The 16,192-nt window shown below is 35.3% G+C and overlaps 1 protein-coding gene across 4 annotated transcripts in view; it reads right to left on the bottom strand.

Annotated features, from left to right (window-relative positions):
• RPS6KC1 (ribosomal protein S6 kinase C1) overlaps positions 1-16,192 on the bottom strand; it is a 176,036-nt gene that overhangs the window by 134,854 nt on the left and 24,990 nt on the right. For all 4 annotated transcript variants that reach the window (XM_088029087.1, XM_088029088.1, XM_028125795.2 and 1 more), the window contains exon 4: positions 7,238-7,353. In XM_088029087.1, coding sequence (XP_087885213.1) covers positions 7,238-7,353 — 116 coding nt within the window. The remainder of the gene's footprint in view (positions 1-7,237; positions 7,354-16,192) is intronic.

Below are 16,192 nucleotides of genomic sequence, written 5' to 3'. Positions count from 1 at the left end.
CATTCGTGTCATGTCCAGAATAAGCAAATCCATCAAGACAGAAAATAGATCAGGGGTTGCTAGGAGTTAGGGCAAGTGGGGAAGTAAGAGTAAGTGCTAATGGGCACAAGATTTCTTTATGGGGTGATAAAAATGTTCTGGAATTAGACAATGATAATGGTGGCATAGCCCTGTGAATACACTAAATACTACTAAACTTTATACTTTAAAATGGTGAATTTTGTGTCATGTGAATCTCAATTTTAAAAACAGAACCAATGGAAATCATAAGTTGAAAAGCATAGTAACAAAATTTAACAGATGAGAACGATGAATAATAAATGAACTTAAAGATCAATAGAATCTACCCAAAACGAAAATCATAGGAAAAAAAGACCTAATAACCATAAAGAGAATCAAAGAGCTATAAAGATAATACCAAGCATACCAACTAATACGTACCAGACATGAGAGGGAAAAAGCTGAAAAAAATATTTGAAAAGATGCAGCAGAAAACTTTCAAACTTTGATGAAAAATAATAATCTACCAATACAAGAAGATAAATTAAACTCCAAGTGGATAAACAGAAAGAGATCTACACCTTGAGTCACACTACTAAAAGACAAAGGCTAAATTCTGAAAGCAGCAACAGAAAAGGACTTCTATACCAGAACTACAGTAAAAGTTAACAACTTCTCATAAAGAACAATGAAAATCAAAAGGCACTGAAATGATAAATTCAAAATGCTAAAAGAAACAGTTAATCAATAATTCTACATATCCAGAAAAACTATTCTTTAAAAAAAGGGGCACCTGGGTGGCTCAAGTCGTTCAGTGTCTGCCTTCGGCTCAGGTCATGATCCCGGGGTCCTGGGATCGAGCCCCGCATCGGGCTCCCTGCTCAGCGGGAAGGCTGCTTCTCCCCCTCCCACTCCCCCTGCTTGTGTTCCCTCTCTCGCTGTGTCTCTCCCTGTGAAATAAATAAATAAAATCTCAAAAAATAAATTAATTAATTAAATAAAATAAAAATGAAGGGCAAACAAAAACACTTCCAAAGACCAAGAAAATCTATTGCTAGTAAACCCGCCTTACACACACACAAAAAGAAACTACAGAAAATCCTTCAAGCTGACAACATACGGTAATTCAAATCCACCTGAACAGATAAAGAACACCAAAAAAAGGTAAATACGAGGGTAAATAGAAAAGACTATATAAATATATGTTCTTCTCTTTTATTCTCCTTAACTTGAAAAGACATCAAATCGTTAACACTATATTGTTGAGTTTATAATACATTTGAGATATACGTATGATAACACAAAAAAGGAGTGAATAGAGCTTTATGGAGCAAACTTTCTATATTTTACTGGAATTAAGTTAATATTAATCTCAAGTAAAGTGTCATAAATTAAGATGCATTATTTTAATCCCTAGAGCAACCATTAAGAATATAACTTAAGGAATACCTGGGTGGCTCACTCAGTTAAGTATCCAACTCCTGATTTCGGCTCAGCTCATGAGCTCTGGGTGGTGAGATCCAGCCCTGCATCAGGCTTTGCCCTGAGCAGGGAGTCTGCTTGAAGTTCTTTCTCTCCCTCTCCCTCGGCCCCTCCCCCCACTCCTGGCTCGCTCACTCTCTCAAGTGCTCTCTCTAAAATAAATAAATCTTTAAAATATACATATATACATATATTAAAAAATAAAAGGGAAATTTAAATAGTACAATAAAAAATATTTAACACAAAAGATGACATAAAGGAGAAACAAAAGAACAAAAAATACATGAAATATATAACATATAACAAAATGGTACATTTAAATATAAAAGAACCAAATATGCCAATCAATGACAGCAATTTTGAGACTGGACAAAAAAAAAAAAGATCAAACTATATAGTGCATGTAAGAGATACCCTTTAGATTCAATAACACTAATAGGTTGAAAGCAAAAGACTGAAAAGAAAGTAGCAACCCTCTCAGGTCCTCTCCCTCCTTGGGAGCTTTGTGCTATCACTTTGCTATCTCTCAATAAACCTTGCTTTGCTGCCCCCCCTACCGACGAGAAAAAAAAAAAAAATGAAAAGAAAGGTTCCATGCAAAAAGAGACCTAGAGTATTCTTTATTAAATAGTGGTCTATATTAAAATCATACAAAATAGACATTAAGACAATAAATACTACTCAGGTCAAGGAGGGCCAATTCATAAGGCTAAGAAAATCAACTTATCAGGAAGCTATACCCACTATATATATACATGCACATGACAACAGAGCCCCAAAATAAATAAACATTAACAACTGAAAGGACAAATAGAAAATTCAACAATAATAACTGGAGGCTTCAATACCTCCCTCTCAATAACTGACGGAACTAAACAGAAAAGCAGCAAAGATACAGAAGACTTAAACATCACTAACAACTAACTTGAACTAAAATTTACATAAAATTCCACCTGACAACAGAATATATATTCCTTTCAAGCACACATGGAATATTCTCCAGGACAGGTCATATGCTAAGAAATATGAGATCAGGTCTCAATAACTTTAAAAGAATTGAAATCATATAACACATGTTTTCTGACCATGACCACAATAAAACTAGAAATCAACAATAAAAGAAACTTTAGGAAATCAACAATAAAAGAAACTTTAGGAAATCAACAAATATTTGGAAATTAAACAACATTTTTCCTAAATAACCAATGGGTCAACAGAAAAATCACAAAAGAAATAAAAAAAAATGCATTGAACTGAATAAAAATGGAAACAAAGCCTAAAAAGTTATAGGATGAGGTTCAAGCAGTGCTAAAAGGAAAATTTATAGTTGTAAATGCCTATGTTAGATAAGAAGAAATATCTCAAATCAGTAATCCAAGCTTCCACTTTAAGGAATTAAAGAATTAGATAAACAGCAAAGCAAATCCAGAGCAAGCAAAAGGAAGGAAATAAAGTTTAGAGTAGAAATCAATAAAATGAAATAGAAAAATGAAACAGGAAATACAGAAAAATCAACAAAACCAGGTTAGTCATCTTTTTTTAAGATTTACTTGACACAGAGAAAGAGAGAACGAGCAGGGATAGATGAATAAGCAGACTCCCCCCTGCGCAATGGAGCCCGATGTGGGGCTCTATCCCAGGACCCTGAGATCATGATCTGGGCCAAAGTCAGACGCTAAACCGACTGAGCCACCCAAGCACCCCAACAAGGTTAGTCTTTTGAGAAAATCAACAGTTATCAAACTTTTAGCTAGATTGACCAAGAAAAAAAATAAACACGATACATACAAATTACCAAAATCAAGAATGGAAGAAAGGACATCACTACCATCCCTATAGAAATCAAAGACATTATAAGGAAATACTATGAATAATTTATGCTAACAAATTATACAATTTAGATGAAAACTCCTGGGAAGGAACAAAATACCAAAGCTGATTCAAGAAGAAAGAGAATATCATAATAAACCTGTAACAAGTAAATAAATTGAATTAAGATTTGAAATCTTCCCAGACCAATTCTAATATTAGATACATACCTAAGAGAAATGAAAAGATAGGTCCACACGAAAAACTTATATGCCAATATTTATAACAGCATCATTAGTAATAGCCAAAAGGGAGAGACAACCCAAATGTGCTCAACTGATGAATGGATAAACAAAATGTAGTATATCCATGGATCCATACAAAGGAATACTATATAGCCACAAAAAGAATGAAGTATTGCTACATGCTACAACATGGATTAAACCTTTAAAACATAATGCTAAGAGAAAGAACACAATTCTGTTCACAAAGGCATCAAAAGAATAAAATGCACAGAATAATTTTAACAAAAGAAGTGCCAAACTTATACACTGAAAATTGCAAAACACTGCTGAGACTAATTAAATAAATGGAGAGTCATTTCATGTTCATAGATTGAAAGACAATATTGTTAAGAAACAATTTTTCCCAAATTGAACTACAGATTTAATACATTTCCAATCAAAATTCCATCAGAATTTTTTGTTTATATGGACAAGCTGATGCTAAAAATTTTTATGGAAATTCAAAGGACTCAAAATTGCCATAACAATTCTGAAAAAGGATGACAAAATGGGACAACTTACACTATCTGTTTTCAAAACTTATTATAAAGCTAAAATAATCAAGAAAATACAGTGCTGTTATAAGAACAGACACAAAGATCAATAAAACACATCAAAAGTCAAAAAATAAACCATTACATTTACATTCAATTCATTTTCAGCAACAATGCCAAAGTAATTCAATGGTGGAAAAGACAGCCTTTTCAACAAATAGTGCTGGGACTATTGGATATTCGTGTGCCAAAAGATGAATTTAGGCTGTTACTTCACACTGTATACAAAAATTAACTATGGATCATAGACCTAAATGTAAGACCAAAACTTGTAGAAAAGAACACAGGAGACTTTTAATCTAAGAGTTCTTGGATATGACCAAAAAAAAAGTATGATTCAAAACAAGAAAAAATTGATAAATTAGACTTCATCAAAACTAAAAACTTTTGGGGCACCTAGGTGGCTCAGTTGGTTAAGCCCCTGCCTTCAGCTCAGGTCATGATCCCAGGGTCCTGGGATCGGGCCCCGCACTGGGCTCCCTGCTTGGCGGGAAGCCTGCTTCTCCCACTCCCACTCTCCCTGCTTGTGTTCCTGCTCTTGCTCTCTCTCTCTCTCTCTCTGTCAAATAAATAAGTAAAATCTTTAAAAATATAAAATAAAAACTTTTGTACTTCCAATGACTCCATTAAGAACATGGACAAGCCACAGATGGGGGGAAAAATATTTGCAAAACACATATGTGATAAAAGATATGGATTCTGGATAACTTGTATCCAGAATATATTCAGAACTCTTACAACTCAATAATAAGACAACCCAACCAGAACTGGACAGATCTTAACAAACATTTCACCAAAGTATATGAATAGGCACATGAAAACAAGCTCAACATCATTAGCCATTAGGAAATGGAAATTAATTAATACTATAGTGAGATACCACTAAACACATACTAGAACAGCTATAAATTAAACTCTTACACAATTGGTGAAATTGTGTAAGAAACAGAGCCTTCATACATTACTGGGGAATGTAAAACAGTACAGTTACTTTAAAGAACAGTTTCTTAAAAACATAAACTTACCATAACACCCAGCAATTCCACTCCTCAGAATCTACCCAAAAGAAATGAAAATATATATCTACACATAGATTTGTAGACAAAAATTTGTTGGCAACAGTACTGGACAAAGGGTCAAAAAACTGAAAACAATCCAAATGTCCATCATTTTGTCAATGGATAAACAACATGCAGTACAATCTATGTAAGAGAATACTATTCAGCAACATAAAGGAATAGAATACTGATACACGATAAAATACATACACATATACATACATAACAGGTAACTTATATTTAAATTGTTCAAAGTTGGGGGCGCCTGGGTGGCACAGTCAGCATTGGATTCTGGGTTTTGGCTCAGATAGTGATCTCAGGGTCATCAGATCGAGCCCCATGTCAGGTTCCTCATTCCAGTGCACTGTCTGCTTAGGACTGTCTCTCCCTCTCCCTCTGCCCCTCCCACCCACCCTGTACACATGTGCAGGCTGTTAGTTGGTATGCTTAACCAACTGAGACACCCAGGCACCCCTAATGCTGCCTTTTTTTCTATAAGCATAGACTGCTTGCCACATAGAGCTGTAAACCAAGAATAGCAAAGAACAAATACTGTATCAACTTGATTTGACCTTTTATCCTAAAGATCTGCAGTATGCCATAAGCAGAGCCACATTCATCATCTCAGCCTGGTTTACACAGTAATGAAAAATTAAGCGATGAAGTCAATTACTAGAAATCTTACTGGTACTACAAACTTTCCTATTATTATTTGCATTTCTATTAGTGTAAAGTCATAAATTTATAATATCTTTCAAAAGATCAACTTTCTTCAGTAAGTTAAAATAAGTCATAAAAAATAATTTCCTTTTGTAGATCCACTGGCATCAGGAAAATTAAAAATCCCAATACTCATATACTATTCATATACTTCATGTGTTCTAACAATTACATTTATACAAATGAGTAGTTTAAAGAAAGGAAGTATGGCACAATCGCCTAGCTTTTTTCTAGAAGTCTAAAGGCAATAGGAAAATTGTGGTCAATAAAGACACTGATACCAACTAACAACCTGCACAAGCTCAATACAAAATAAATTAGAAAATTATTATTTAAAACAATAAAGAACTCTGGGGCACCTGGGTGGCTCAGTTGGTTAAGTGTCCAATTCTTGATTTCAGCCTAGGTCATGGTCTCAGAGTCATGAGATGGAGCCCTGCGTCAAGCTCCATGCTGGGTGTGGAGTCGGCTTGGGATTCTCTCTCTCTCTCTCCCTCTGCTCCCCCCCACCCCTGCTGGCACTCTCTCTTTTAAATAAATAAATAAATATTAAAAATAAAATAAAATGATAAAGAGCTCAGAATGAAAACATTTCATGTCAAGAAACAGAAAACATGGGGCGCCTGGGTGGCTCAGTTGTTAAGCATCTCCCTTCGGCTCAGGTCATGATCCCAGGGTCCTGGGATCAAGCCCCACATCGGGCTCCCTGCTCTGCGGAAAGCCTACTTCTCCCTCTCCCACTCCCCCTGCTTGTGTTCCCTCTCTCACTGTGTCTCTCTCTTTCAAATAAATAAAAATCTTTAAAAAAAGAAAGGAACAGAAAACATTAATATCCAATGATTCTAGTCACATAATTTGTACTAGCCTATCTCTCTAAAATTATATAGTGATTATTTTTGCTCTATCTCTTACACAAATTAGTACAATTATAACAAAGTGAATATGAACTTAGAGTGGTTTCTATCCCAAAAAGTATACCACTGAAACACACCTCAAAAAGTGAAGGCAACAACTAAAATTTCATGATACTTAAATTTTTTCTAATGTACTTCAATTATGATGGAGTGAACAAGATAATCCTAAGCCTTTTGCATCAATTTTTTTAAAAGTATGAATCAAAAATCTTATACATTTCTGCACTAAAAACAGAAGATATGTCAAAGACGTTGTTTAGCAACTAAACTTCTACTTATTTTAGTGAATAATGAAATTCAACAGTAAATAACATTTTCTGTTAAAAAAATAAAACAACTTGAATCCCACCTTACTACAAATTTGAAAACAAAATATATTTAATGAAGTACAAAATATTTCAGAAAGACTATCAAACCTTGAAAAAATCTTCAAGTTGTTTACTGTTATAAAGAGCAGGAATATTGGCAGAGAACTGTAGCAAATCTTCAGCACACTGTCTTCTCTCTTCAATAACAGTTTCATCAAATCGTCCTAGAATCAAATAAGAACCAAGACTTAAGGAAGGAAGGAAGGTTTATGGGAGTTTACGTTGACAGCTCAGAAAGCAGCAGCAGGCCGATCACTGCCTTACTACACAGTCCTCTAAAGTCAAGTCTGCACTATCGGAATCAGCGTAATCTCCCCCCAAAAAAACAACAGTGTTTCTGATACAAGAGACAGAGGTGTGAACTGATAAATCAATGATGCAGCCCTACTCAAAGGCCTGTCTGTGTAAGAAACATTAACATTTAAGAAGCTGGTGATTTGAAACTCAAGCTAAAAAGAGAATTCTAAAGAACTCAAATGGTTTTCCATAGTAATTTAATACTGTACTTACTCATATAATTTTCCCTTTCCCACTCTTTTTGATTTATAAAGGAGCTGAAGAGAGGAAATTATGAGAACATCTGTATATCAGTGGGGTCAAAAACCTCAGCTTGAAGCAAAAAAGCTTTGAAGCCAAACTCCACATGTGCCGCTGTCAGCGTACGTGACAGCATGCATGTGAGAAAAAAGACGGTGTGCACCGCACCAGCGAGCTCTGATTTACAAGGTGATCGAAAGGTGGTTTTCATAGAATTTTTTTAATCCTATATACAATTTGAATGCTGATAAGAAATTTTAAAATAGATCATTTTGTATTCCTCTTAGATCAGATTCCTGGTTGGCATTTGTCACATGCCATGTAGCACAATCCAGGCTTCAAAAATACAAAATCAAAAGAGGAGCATCAACCCATAAACATTTTAAGTGGCTTTGCAAAATGTCAACAGAAACCTGAGGCACAAAGAGATTCCTAGTTATATAACCCAGAACAAGAATTTGAAACTGAACCACTAAAAACTCTCAGCTCAATGTGTCTCATGCTTATGGTGAAGTATCTACTTCATGAAAACTAAAAGAAATGGTTTTAGAGTTAGACCTGGTGTAAATCCTAGCTCTATCATTCACTAGCTATGAAATCTTAGGTTATTTCTTCATTTGTAAAATAGAGAAAATGAACAATGTACTTAAGAATCCCAGTTCCATGACAAGCACATAGTTAACAATAATCATGATGCCTTTGAATGTTCAAGTGTCATTACAGTGCCTAGCATACACAGCATGCTAATTAACTCATACCTAACTGTAAGAGTGAATGGTGGAAATTTAGAAAAATTTTCAAAAAGAACAGTCTTAACAGTGGAACATTCTATCTTAGAAAATAGTCATCTTTCATTAATAAAAAATCTTAACAATGGTCCATAAACAACCTACTCAGCTTAATGGATGGGTTCCAGAGACAACAGTCCTACAAAATTCCATGCATGTGTCCGCAAGTACCTTTTTCTAGGGAACAAGTCTGTAACTTTTATCAGCATCATCAAAGAGCCTGGGGCCCAGTAAAGGTTAACAGGCCGGAGGCAGTCAATTAGAGGATCCCTAACATTCAGGACACTGCTTTATTTATATGTAACAAGCTGCCAGTTGCTAGCCCAGTGTCTGTTTTCACCTTCTTCCTTAGTAAAATAATTCCCAATTTCTAACTGTGGACAAGGCAACCCAGAGGAAAAAAACACTACATTCCCAGCTTCCCTTGCAGTTGCATGTGGACATGGACTACGCTCTTGCCAAAAACATAAAAACAAAAGTTGTATTGTAGCTTCCTAAAAATCTCTTTAAGAGATAGCCTTTTTGGGGCACCTGGGTGGCTTCGTTGGTTAAGCATCTGCCTTCGGCTCAGGTTATGATCCCAGGGTCCTGGGATCGAGCCCCACGTCAGGCTCCCTGCTCAGTCCCTCTCCTCCCCACTTGTGCTCTCTCTCACTATCTCTGTCACTATCTGTCTCTCTCTCTCAAATAAATAAATAAAGTCTCTTAAAAAAAAAAAAGAGAGAGAGAGAGAGAGAGCCTTTCCTTCTTTCTCCTTGTCCCTTTCCAGGAAGGACTGTGACGTGGAAGGTTAAAAGTGACAGAGCAACATGACAGGAGCTTGGATTCCTGATCACTGTGGAGCTGCCCTGCCTGGAGCTACCTTCAGATTTCACACCATGAGAAAGAAATCGACTTCTATCTGGTTTTAAGGTTTATCACAAGAAACCAAGCCTAATACCATTATACTATTTGATGTTTCTGTGTTCTGTTTTTCTATTATTTCCCAGTTCATATGTAACAATTCAATTTAACTCAATTCTCCCGATAAGAATCTAAAATGATGTGCTAGCTTACCTATCAACATATTATCTGGAAACAAACTTCCAAGCGCCCCCCACCTGTAAAGCAAATTTTCTGGACAACAATCTAAGTTATTCAGTCTTGGGAAAAATCCACTGGCCAAACAGGTTAAAATGACAGCTAATGTCCATTATTCCTTCTCTTGTCTAAATAAGAAATTAAGTATACATTGGTACTTATGATTATAGTCCAATGTTTATCCTTTAAACAAAATTTAATTCCAGTACCTGTGAATTAATATTAATAATTTTGTGAACACATATAACCTCAGAACAAAAATCCAGAAAATGCACAAAAAAATCATACTATGTTTCAACCCACAAAACCACCTGATATTATCTTTAAATGCATTAACTACTTGTTGAGAAATTTTAATGGAAAACTCACTAATATTTAATGACACCCTAAAAAATCTCATTCAGTAGCTAAAACAAATACATACTAATTTGGGCGCTTCAATCCTAAGTATAATCAGTGATTCATCCCACCTCCCTATTAAGCTAGACTAATAAAATGCTTAGGCAATGAGTATTCTCTTCTAAAGAGAATAAAACACATCTTTATGCATTTCCATTCCACTAAACTTAGACAAGTGGAGAGGAATTAAATATTTTTCAGAGTGGAGCAAGCACAATCAAAAATAAAGGCTTATGCAGTAAAAGGTTCAATTACACTGAATCCTATCATCAGAACAAATAGATGAAAGAACATGCTCACTTCTTTGTTCCTAAGATATTTCACAATAACAACAACAAAAAAGTAGGATTTGTAGCATAAAGAGAAGCAGATGAATTTTAATCCATAACTACTAGCCTTAAGAGATTTAACAAAGCCACCTAGTTTTAATTAAAAAAAAAAAAAGTAGCAAGATTCAACAGTCATCCTAATTGTAGTCAACACCCTAGTGGCTATTCTGCAGTTGCTAGTCCTTTAGGAGCACCTAAACCTTGCTCAAAAGCAGCAACACTGAGAAATCATAAATAGGAACTTCTTTATCACTGCTTTAAATTTCCATTCACAGGGTCAATGTTTATTTTCCTGTGAACAGAGTAAAAATTATAGCTGATTTACAATAGAAAATGCAAAACATATTTTTCATAAGATTTATTGTATAGTATTACATATTATATACGATATCATTTGTGTGTATGTATCTATATTATATATAAGCCAGCCCCCCACCCTCAATGACCCAACAATGTTTTATTAAAAGCTGTGGGAGGAAAAGTTAAATTCAAACATTCTAATTAAGCTGATAAATCATTGGAAATAAAGTCTTTCTCTGATTTATTAAGCTGCTTTGGGATATTCTTTTTTTTTTTTTTTTTAATGTAGAACACCCAGATATGAGAGCTTACAAGTTTTTTAAAATTCGAATGTCAGGCACCTGGGTGGCTCAGTTGGTTGAGCGATTGCCTTCGGCTCAGGTCATGACCCTGGAGTCCCAGGATCGAGTCCCACATCGGGCTCCCAGCTCAGCAGGGAGTCTGCTTCTCCCTCTGGTCCTCTTCCCTCTCATTCTTTCTATCTCTCATTCTCTCTCTCTCAAATAAATAAATAAAATCTTTAAAAAAATAAAAAAGAAAAAAATAAAATTCGAATGTCAATGATCAAAAACTGGCTATATGGAACTAAAAGTTGCCCTTGACCAGTAAGAAACTAGCTAGAAAAGCTTGATGCTGATTCTTAATTGAAGCAAAAATTCACACAGAGTAAAAACAAAGAGAGGCCAAAGTTTTCGGGTGCGAATTCTTTCCAGTCAACAGCACCAAGAACATACCTCTAAATGAACAAGTTAGATTTATTACTCCTTGCAGCTAGGGAAAATGTACATTATGGGGAACCCTGGGGCATTTCACTAAGAGGGTATGAGAATGTACTTACAGGATTTGGCTTGTGTTAGGTACTTTGGGGAAAGGTTTAAAGAAATGGGGACTTTACTCTGGTTCTGATGCTGTTAGTAAGTGGGGATAATTCTACAGTTCTATGAATTCTATCTAATTCTATGATGCTAAAATTTTAATAAATCTTACTATGAGGCAAGATGAATGAAGAGAGGCTAAGGCTGTGATTTATATAAAGAAGCGGCAGTCACTCACGGTGGCCAAGATGAAGATATGCTTGATCATTTTTGTGACTTTAACAACGCTCATGTTTTTGTCTGTGCTCAGACATGATTTCAGAGTGGTCTTGTTTTTGTCTTGATCCAAGGACACACAGTGGCCTTGCCTAATGTTCCTGTTCTGTGAAACCGCTTACATTCAAACAGGAGAATAACACAGCCTAGACGTGAATGCCAGGCCAACTCTAGGAAAGACCAAGGTCTAACAAATAGGTAGTGCAAGGCCACTTCTTTCTTAGCTATCAGAAACTGCTTTTCTCTTTCTCATAGGAAAGCAAAGTGTGATAACAGATCTAACAAAACAAACAAAACAATGATCTAATCCTGAAAAGGCAATCAGACAGGTGGAGACTTTGAAACCTACAAAACTGTCTTATACACTTTAAAAATGTCATTGTCATGAAAGACAAAAAAAATGCATAAGGAATACTCTAGATTAACCTAGAGGCATGATCCTAGATCCAAAAACAAACAAACCTAAAAAGGACATTTTTAGAACTACTGAGGAAATATGAGTATGGACTGCATATTTGATAATATTATTTTATCAGGGTTAAGTTTCTTGAGTGTGATATGGAATTGTGATTATAGGGAAAATATGAAGCACAGGAGTGAAGTGTCACAATATTTGCAACTTATTCTCAAATGGTTCAGAAAGAAAATGAGAGATACATAGAGTTATAAAAAATCCAGCAAACTGTTAACAATCAGTGAACTTGGGCCAAAGATATAAAAGTATTTACCGCACTATTCTTTTGTGTTGTTTTTCTGTAAACTTAAAAATTTTGCAAATTAAAAAAACAATTGGAAAAACGTAAGTTAGGTGCTCTACTGGTAAGATGTAAAACTGAAGGGGAAAACAACAAACTCAGCCTAAAGGAAACAGAGAAAACCTCCTTGAAGAGGAGACATTTGAAAAGTCTGCAAGGCTAACAAGAAAATTCACAGTGAAGCAGTGCAACGCTGAATTCGGAGACACAAGGGTACGATACATTAGCAGTAACTGAGCAACAGCGGATAGCTGATGGTAGCGGGTATGTGCTGAGCACTGAGATAGACACACTGCGGATGTAATCCATAGAACAGGAAGGTACTATCCATATCTTAATAAGAAAATAGACTCAGATGTTAATTTGTACAAGATCACACTGCTGGTAAATCACGGATAGAGGATTTGGGCCTAAAGCCATCAGATTCCAAAAGGCATGTTCTTTTCACTACCCCACTAGACTAGTAACTACATTTTTGATGGTTGTGTCAATTACAATAGGATTCTCTTTTGCTGCTGAGGTTCACATACTAAAAATGTGAGAGCAGTTAAAAAGACAGATGATGAACCATCAAGTCCCTCCACACAGGCACAGCTGCAGCCTGCAGGGTTCACTGCAGTTATCAAGTATTACAAATGGACTGTACCATTTACTGAGAGAGATAAACTGCTTACTTATCAAGATTAATAAGAAACTTTCATTCTATTATATGTAAGGATGTGGAGAAAAGTTGAAGATAATCCATTAGCAATATCAATAATAGCTACAAATCTCAACCAATTTAGAAACCACTCCCTTTCACCCAGTGACAAGCTTACTGTTTAAGAAGCTGGGTTGTGTATCTCCCAATATTCAAGTTAAAGATACATGGACACTGTTAAATTCCATAGTACAGAAGGTATAAAATAAAAAGTAAAAACATCCCTCCTCCTACACCCAGAGAAGGTACATACATTATACAAATGTGTGTGGATATATCTTCACACAATTATGTATGTCTACTCAAACACAGATGTGAGCTTACTAAACATTGCTGTGCAACATTTGTTCTTGTGTCTTAAAAATATAGCTTGGATATCTTACCACACCAGTATATTTCAAAGAGCTAAAGAATTCTATTAATTGGCTAAATTATGGCGTATCTATGCAATCAAATAATGAGAAAATTCAGTTTCTGTTCAGTTTTCTTCTATTGAAAATGCTGCAAAGAACACCCATATGTATGTACACATGTGTGCACACATTTGTTTGTGTGTGCATTCTCAAAATGTGATCTGCAGACTTCTGAGGGCTCCCTGAGGGCCCTGCAAGGGATCAAGGTCAAAACCATTTTCATAATAATACTAAGACAGTAGTTGCATTTTCCACTGCATTGACACCTGCACTGATCACCTAAAAGCAATGGCAGTAAAAGTGCAAACCTCTTAGCATGAATCAAGACAATGGCACCAAACTATACTTACTAGTAATCACCATATTTCTGACTGCCATTCACTCATATTAAAAAAAACAATTTCAAATGTCAGGTTCACTTCAGAATGTCTTTGATGAAGCAATAAAAATTATTAACTTTATTAAATTTTGACCCTTGAGACCATTTCTTTTCAAAAGTCTGTGGGAAAAAACTATAACCATTCAGATTTGGGTATCTGGCAGAAACCTACTCAAAAAAAATAAATAAACAAACAAAGTGAGCCCAACAATTCAAGGAAAACTACCCACTGCATTGTTGTCAGCAATGATATTCAAGTCATCAAGTCACTGTGAGCTTGAGCTTGACAGCTTCCCAATACTTAAAATACTTAGAGAACTGTGATGATATTTACTATTTTTAGAGATTTGTGATGATATTTACCATTTAGATATTACCATTTAGATGATATTTACCATTTTTTGATATTATATAATGAAATAGGTCAACATATGCAAGATCTGCATAACCTGGGGAATGAATATTTTTCACATGACCAATGCATGATGTTACAAGCTCATGCATACGTAAAAAAAAAATCCATTCAAACTTAAGACAGACTAATGAATTTTAATAAAACAAAGTACCAAAGCTTTGTTTATAAGATTTCAGATTCCATAATGCAACTAAACTTTTAAGAAATTATCACTTACTAAGTTTTGGTGTATCAAAGATGATTATCTTCAATTGTCTGAAAAGCTGTTAAAATACTCCTCCCTACATCATCTCTATAATGCTGAATTTTCTTCATATACTTCAATCAAAACAATCTATCACCACAGATTGGATCCACAAACAGATATGAAAATCTAGCTGTTTTCTCTTAATCCCAGCATTAGAGATTCACAAATGTAAATTAAAACCACTCTTCTTACAATTATTTTTCATAAAAATACTAATATGTAATATACTTTTTATTTTTTAACACAATATTATTTTTAAATTTCAAATATGGTAAATTTTAAAAGGTACAACTACATCAACAGTTCTTTGAGATGCTCAATAAAATTTAAGAGTGTAAAGGAGACTTCTGAGACTAAAATGTCTAATAATCATTGATGAATATTTCCTATGCAGATGTGAGAATAGATGTGTAGTAAAATTTACTAAAAATAGAATTGTTAGGAAAAGGCATTTTTTTTTTAAGGAAAAGTTATATTTTAAATTGACCTCCAAAACCTATGCAAATTTATACTCTTCCTCTTGTGCATCTATATCCCCATACTGAGTATAACCAAGCTTTTTAATTTTTGCCTTGAGATTGACTTTCAAAGATATCATTGCCTATACTACTCTGTCTCTTAAATTTTTGCTCATTCTTACTTTTTGTTCAACTTATTTTTTAAGCATTTATATGTTGGGCATGGTCCTACATGCTGAAGATACAACCATAAGTAAGAATAAAGCAGTCTCTAATCACAAAGTCGTGCTAAGGACTAAGAGAGAAAGGGGGAGGAAAAGACAGTTAAGTATGAGGGAAGTTTCTTATTTTTAGAATATAAAAGAACACCTTTTGGTGTGCATTTAGAAGCATGATTCTTAAAATTCCTCAGATTGGTTAAGTATCTGCCTTCGGCTCAGGTCATGATTTCAGGGTCCTGGGATCAAGCCCTGCATTGGGCTCCCCACTCAACGGGGAGTCTGCTTCTCTCTCTCCCTCTGCTTCTCCCCCGCCCCCCGCCCTCACACACGCGCCAATAAATAAAATCTTAAAAAAAAAAAAAAACTCCTCAGATTGGTGAATTTTAATTATTTGCATCTTCATAATTAAAATAGAGTGTCACTGGGGTTAACATCCGAAGGAGAGAAAGAACTCACACAACTCAACACCAAAGAAACAAACAATCCAATTAAAAAGTAGGTAGAGGATCTGAATAAGCATATTTCCAAGGAAGACATACAGATAGCCAACAGACACATGAAAAGATGCTCAACATCACTAATTATTAGGGAATTGCAAATCAAAACCACAATGAGATATCACCCCACACCTGTCAGAATGAGTAGGCTCAAAAAGGTAAGAAATAACAAGTGTTGGCAAGGATTTAGAGAAAAGGGAATCCTCTTGCAACTTTTGGTGCAAATGTAAATTGGTGCAATCACTGTGGGAAACAGAATGGGGGTTCTCCAAAACATCAGAAACAGAACTACCAGGGACGCCTGGGTGGCTCAGTCGGTTAAGCGGCTGCCTTCAGCCCGGGGCCATGATCCCAGGGTCCTGGGATCTAGTCCCACATTGGGCCCCTTGTTCAG

Source organism: Eumetopias jubatus, unplaced genomic scaffold (assembly GCF_037043125.1).
Source record: "Eumetopias jubatus isolate StellerSeaLion01/CBP00866 unplaced genomic scaffold, mEumJub1_p1.0 scaffold_12, whole genome shotgun sequence".
NCBI classification, from domain to species: Eukaryota; Metazoa; Chordata; class Mammalia; order Carnivora; family Otariidae; genus Eumetopias; species Eumetopias jubatus.
Note: the sequence above shows the minus strand (reverse complement) of the source record. Positions and strands in the feature narration are given on the sequence as shown.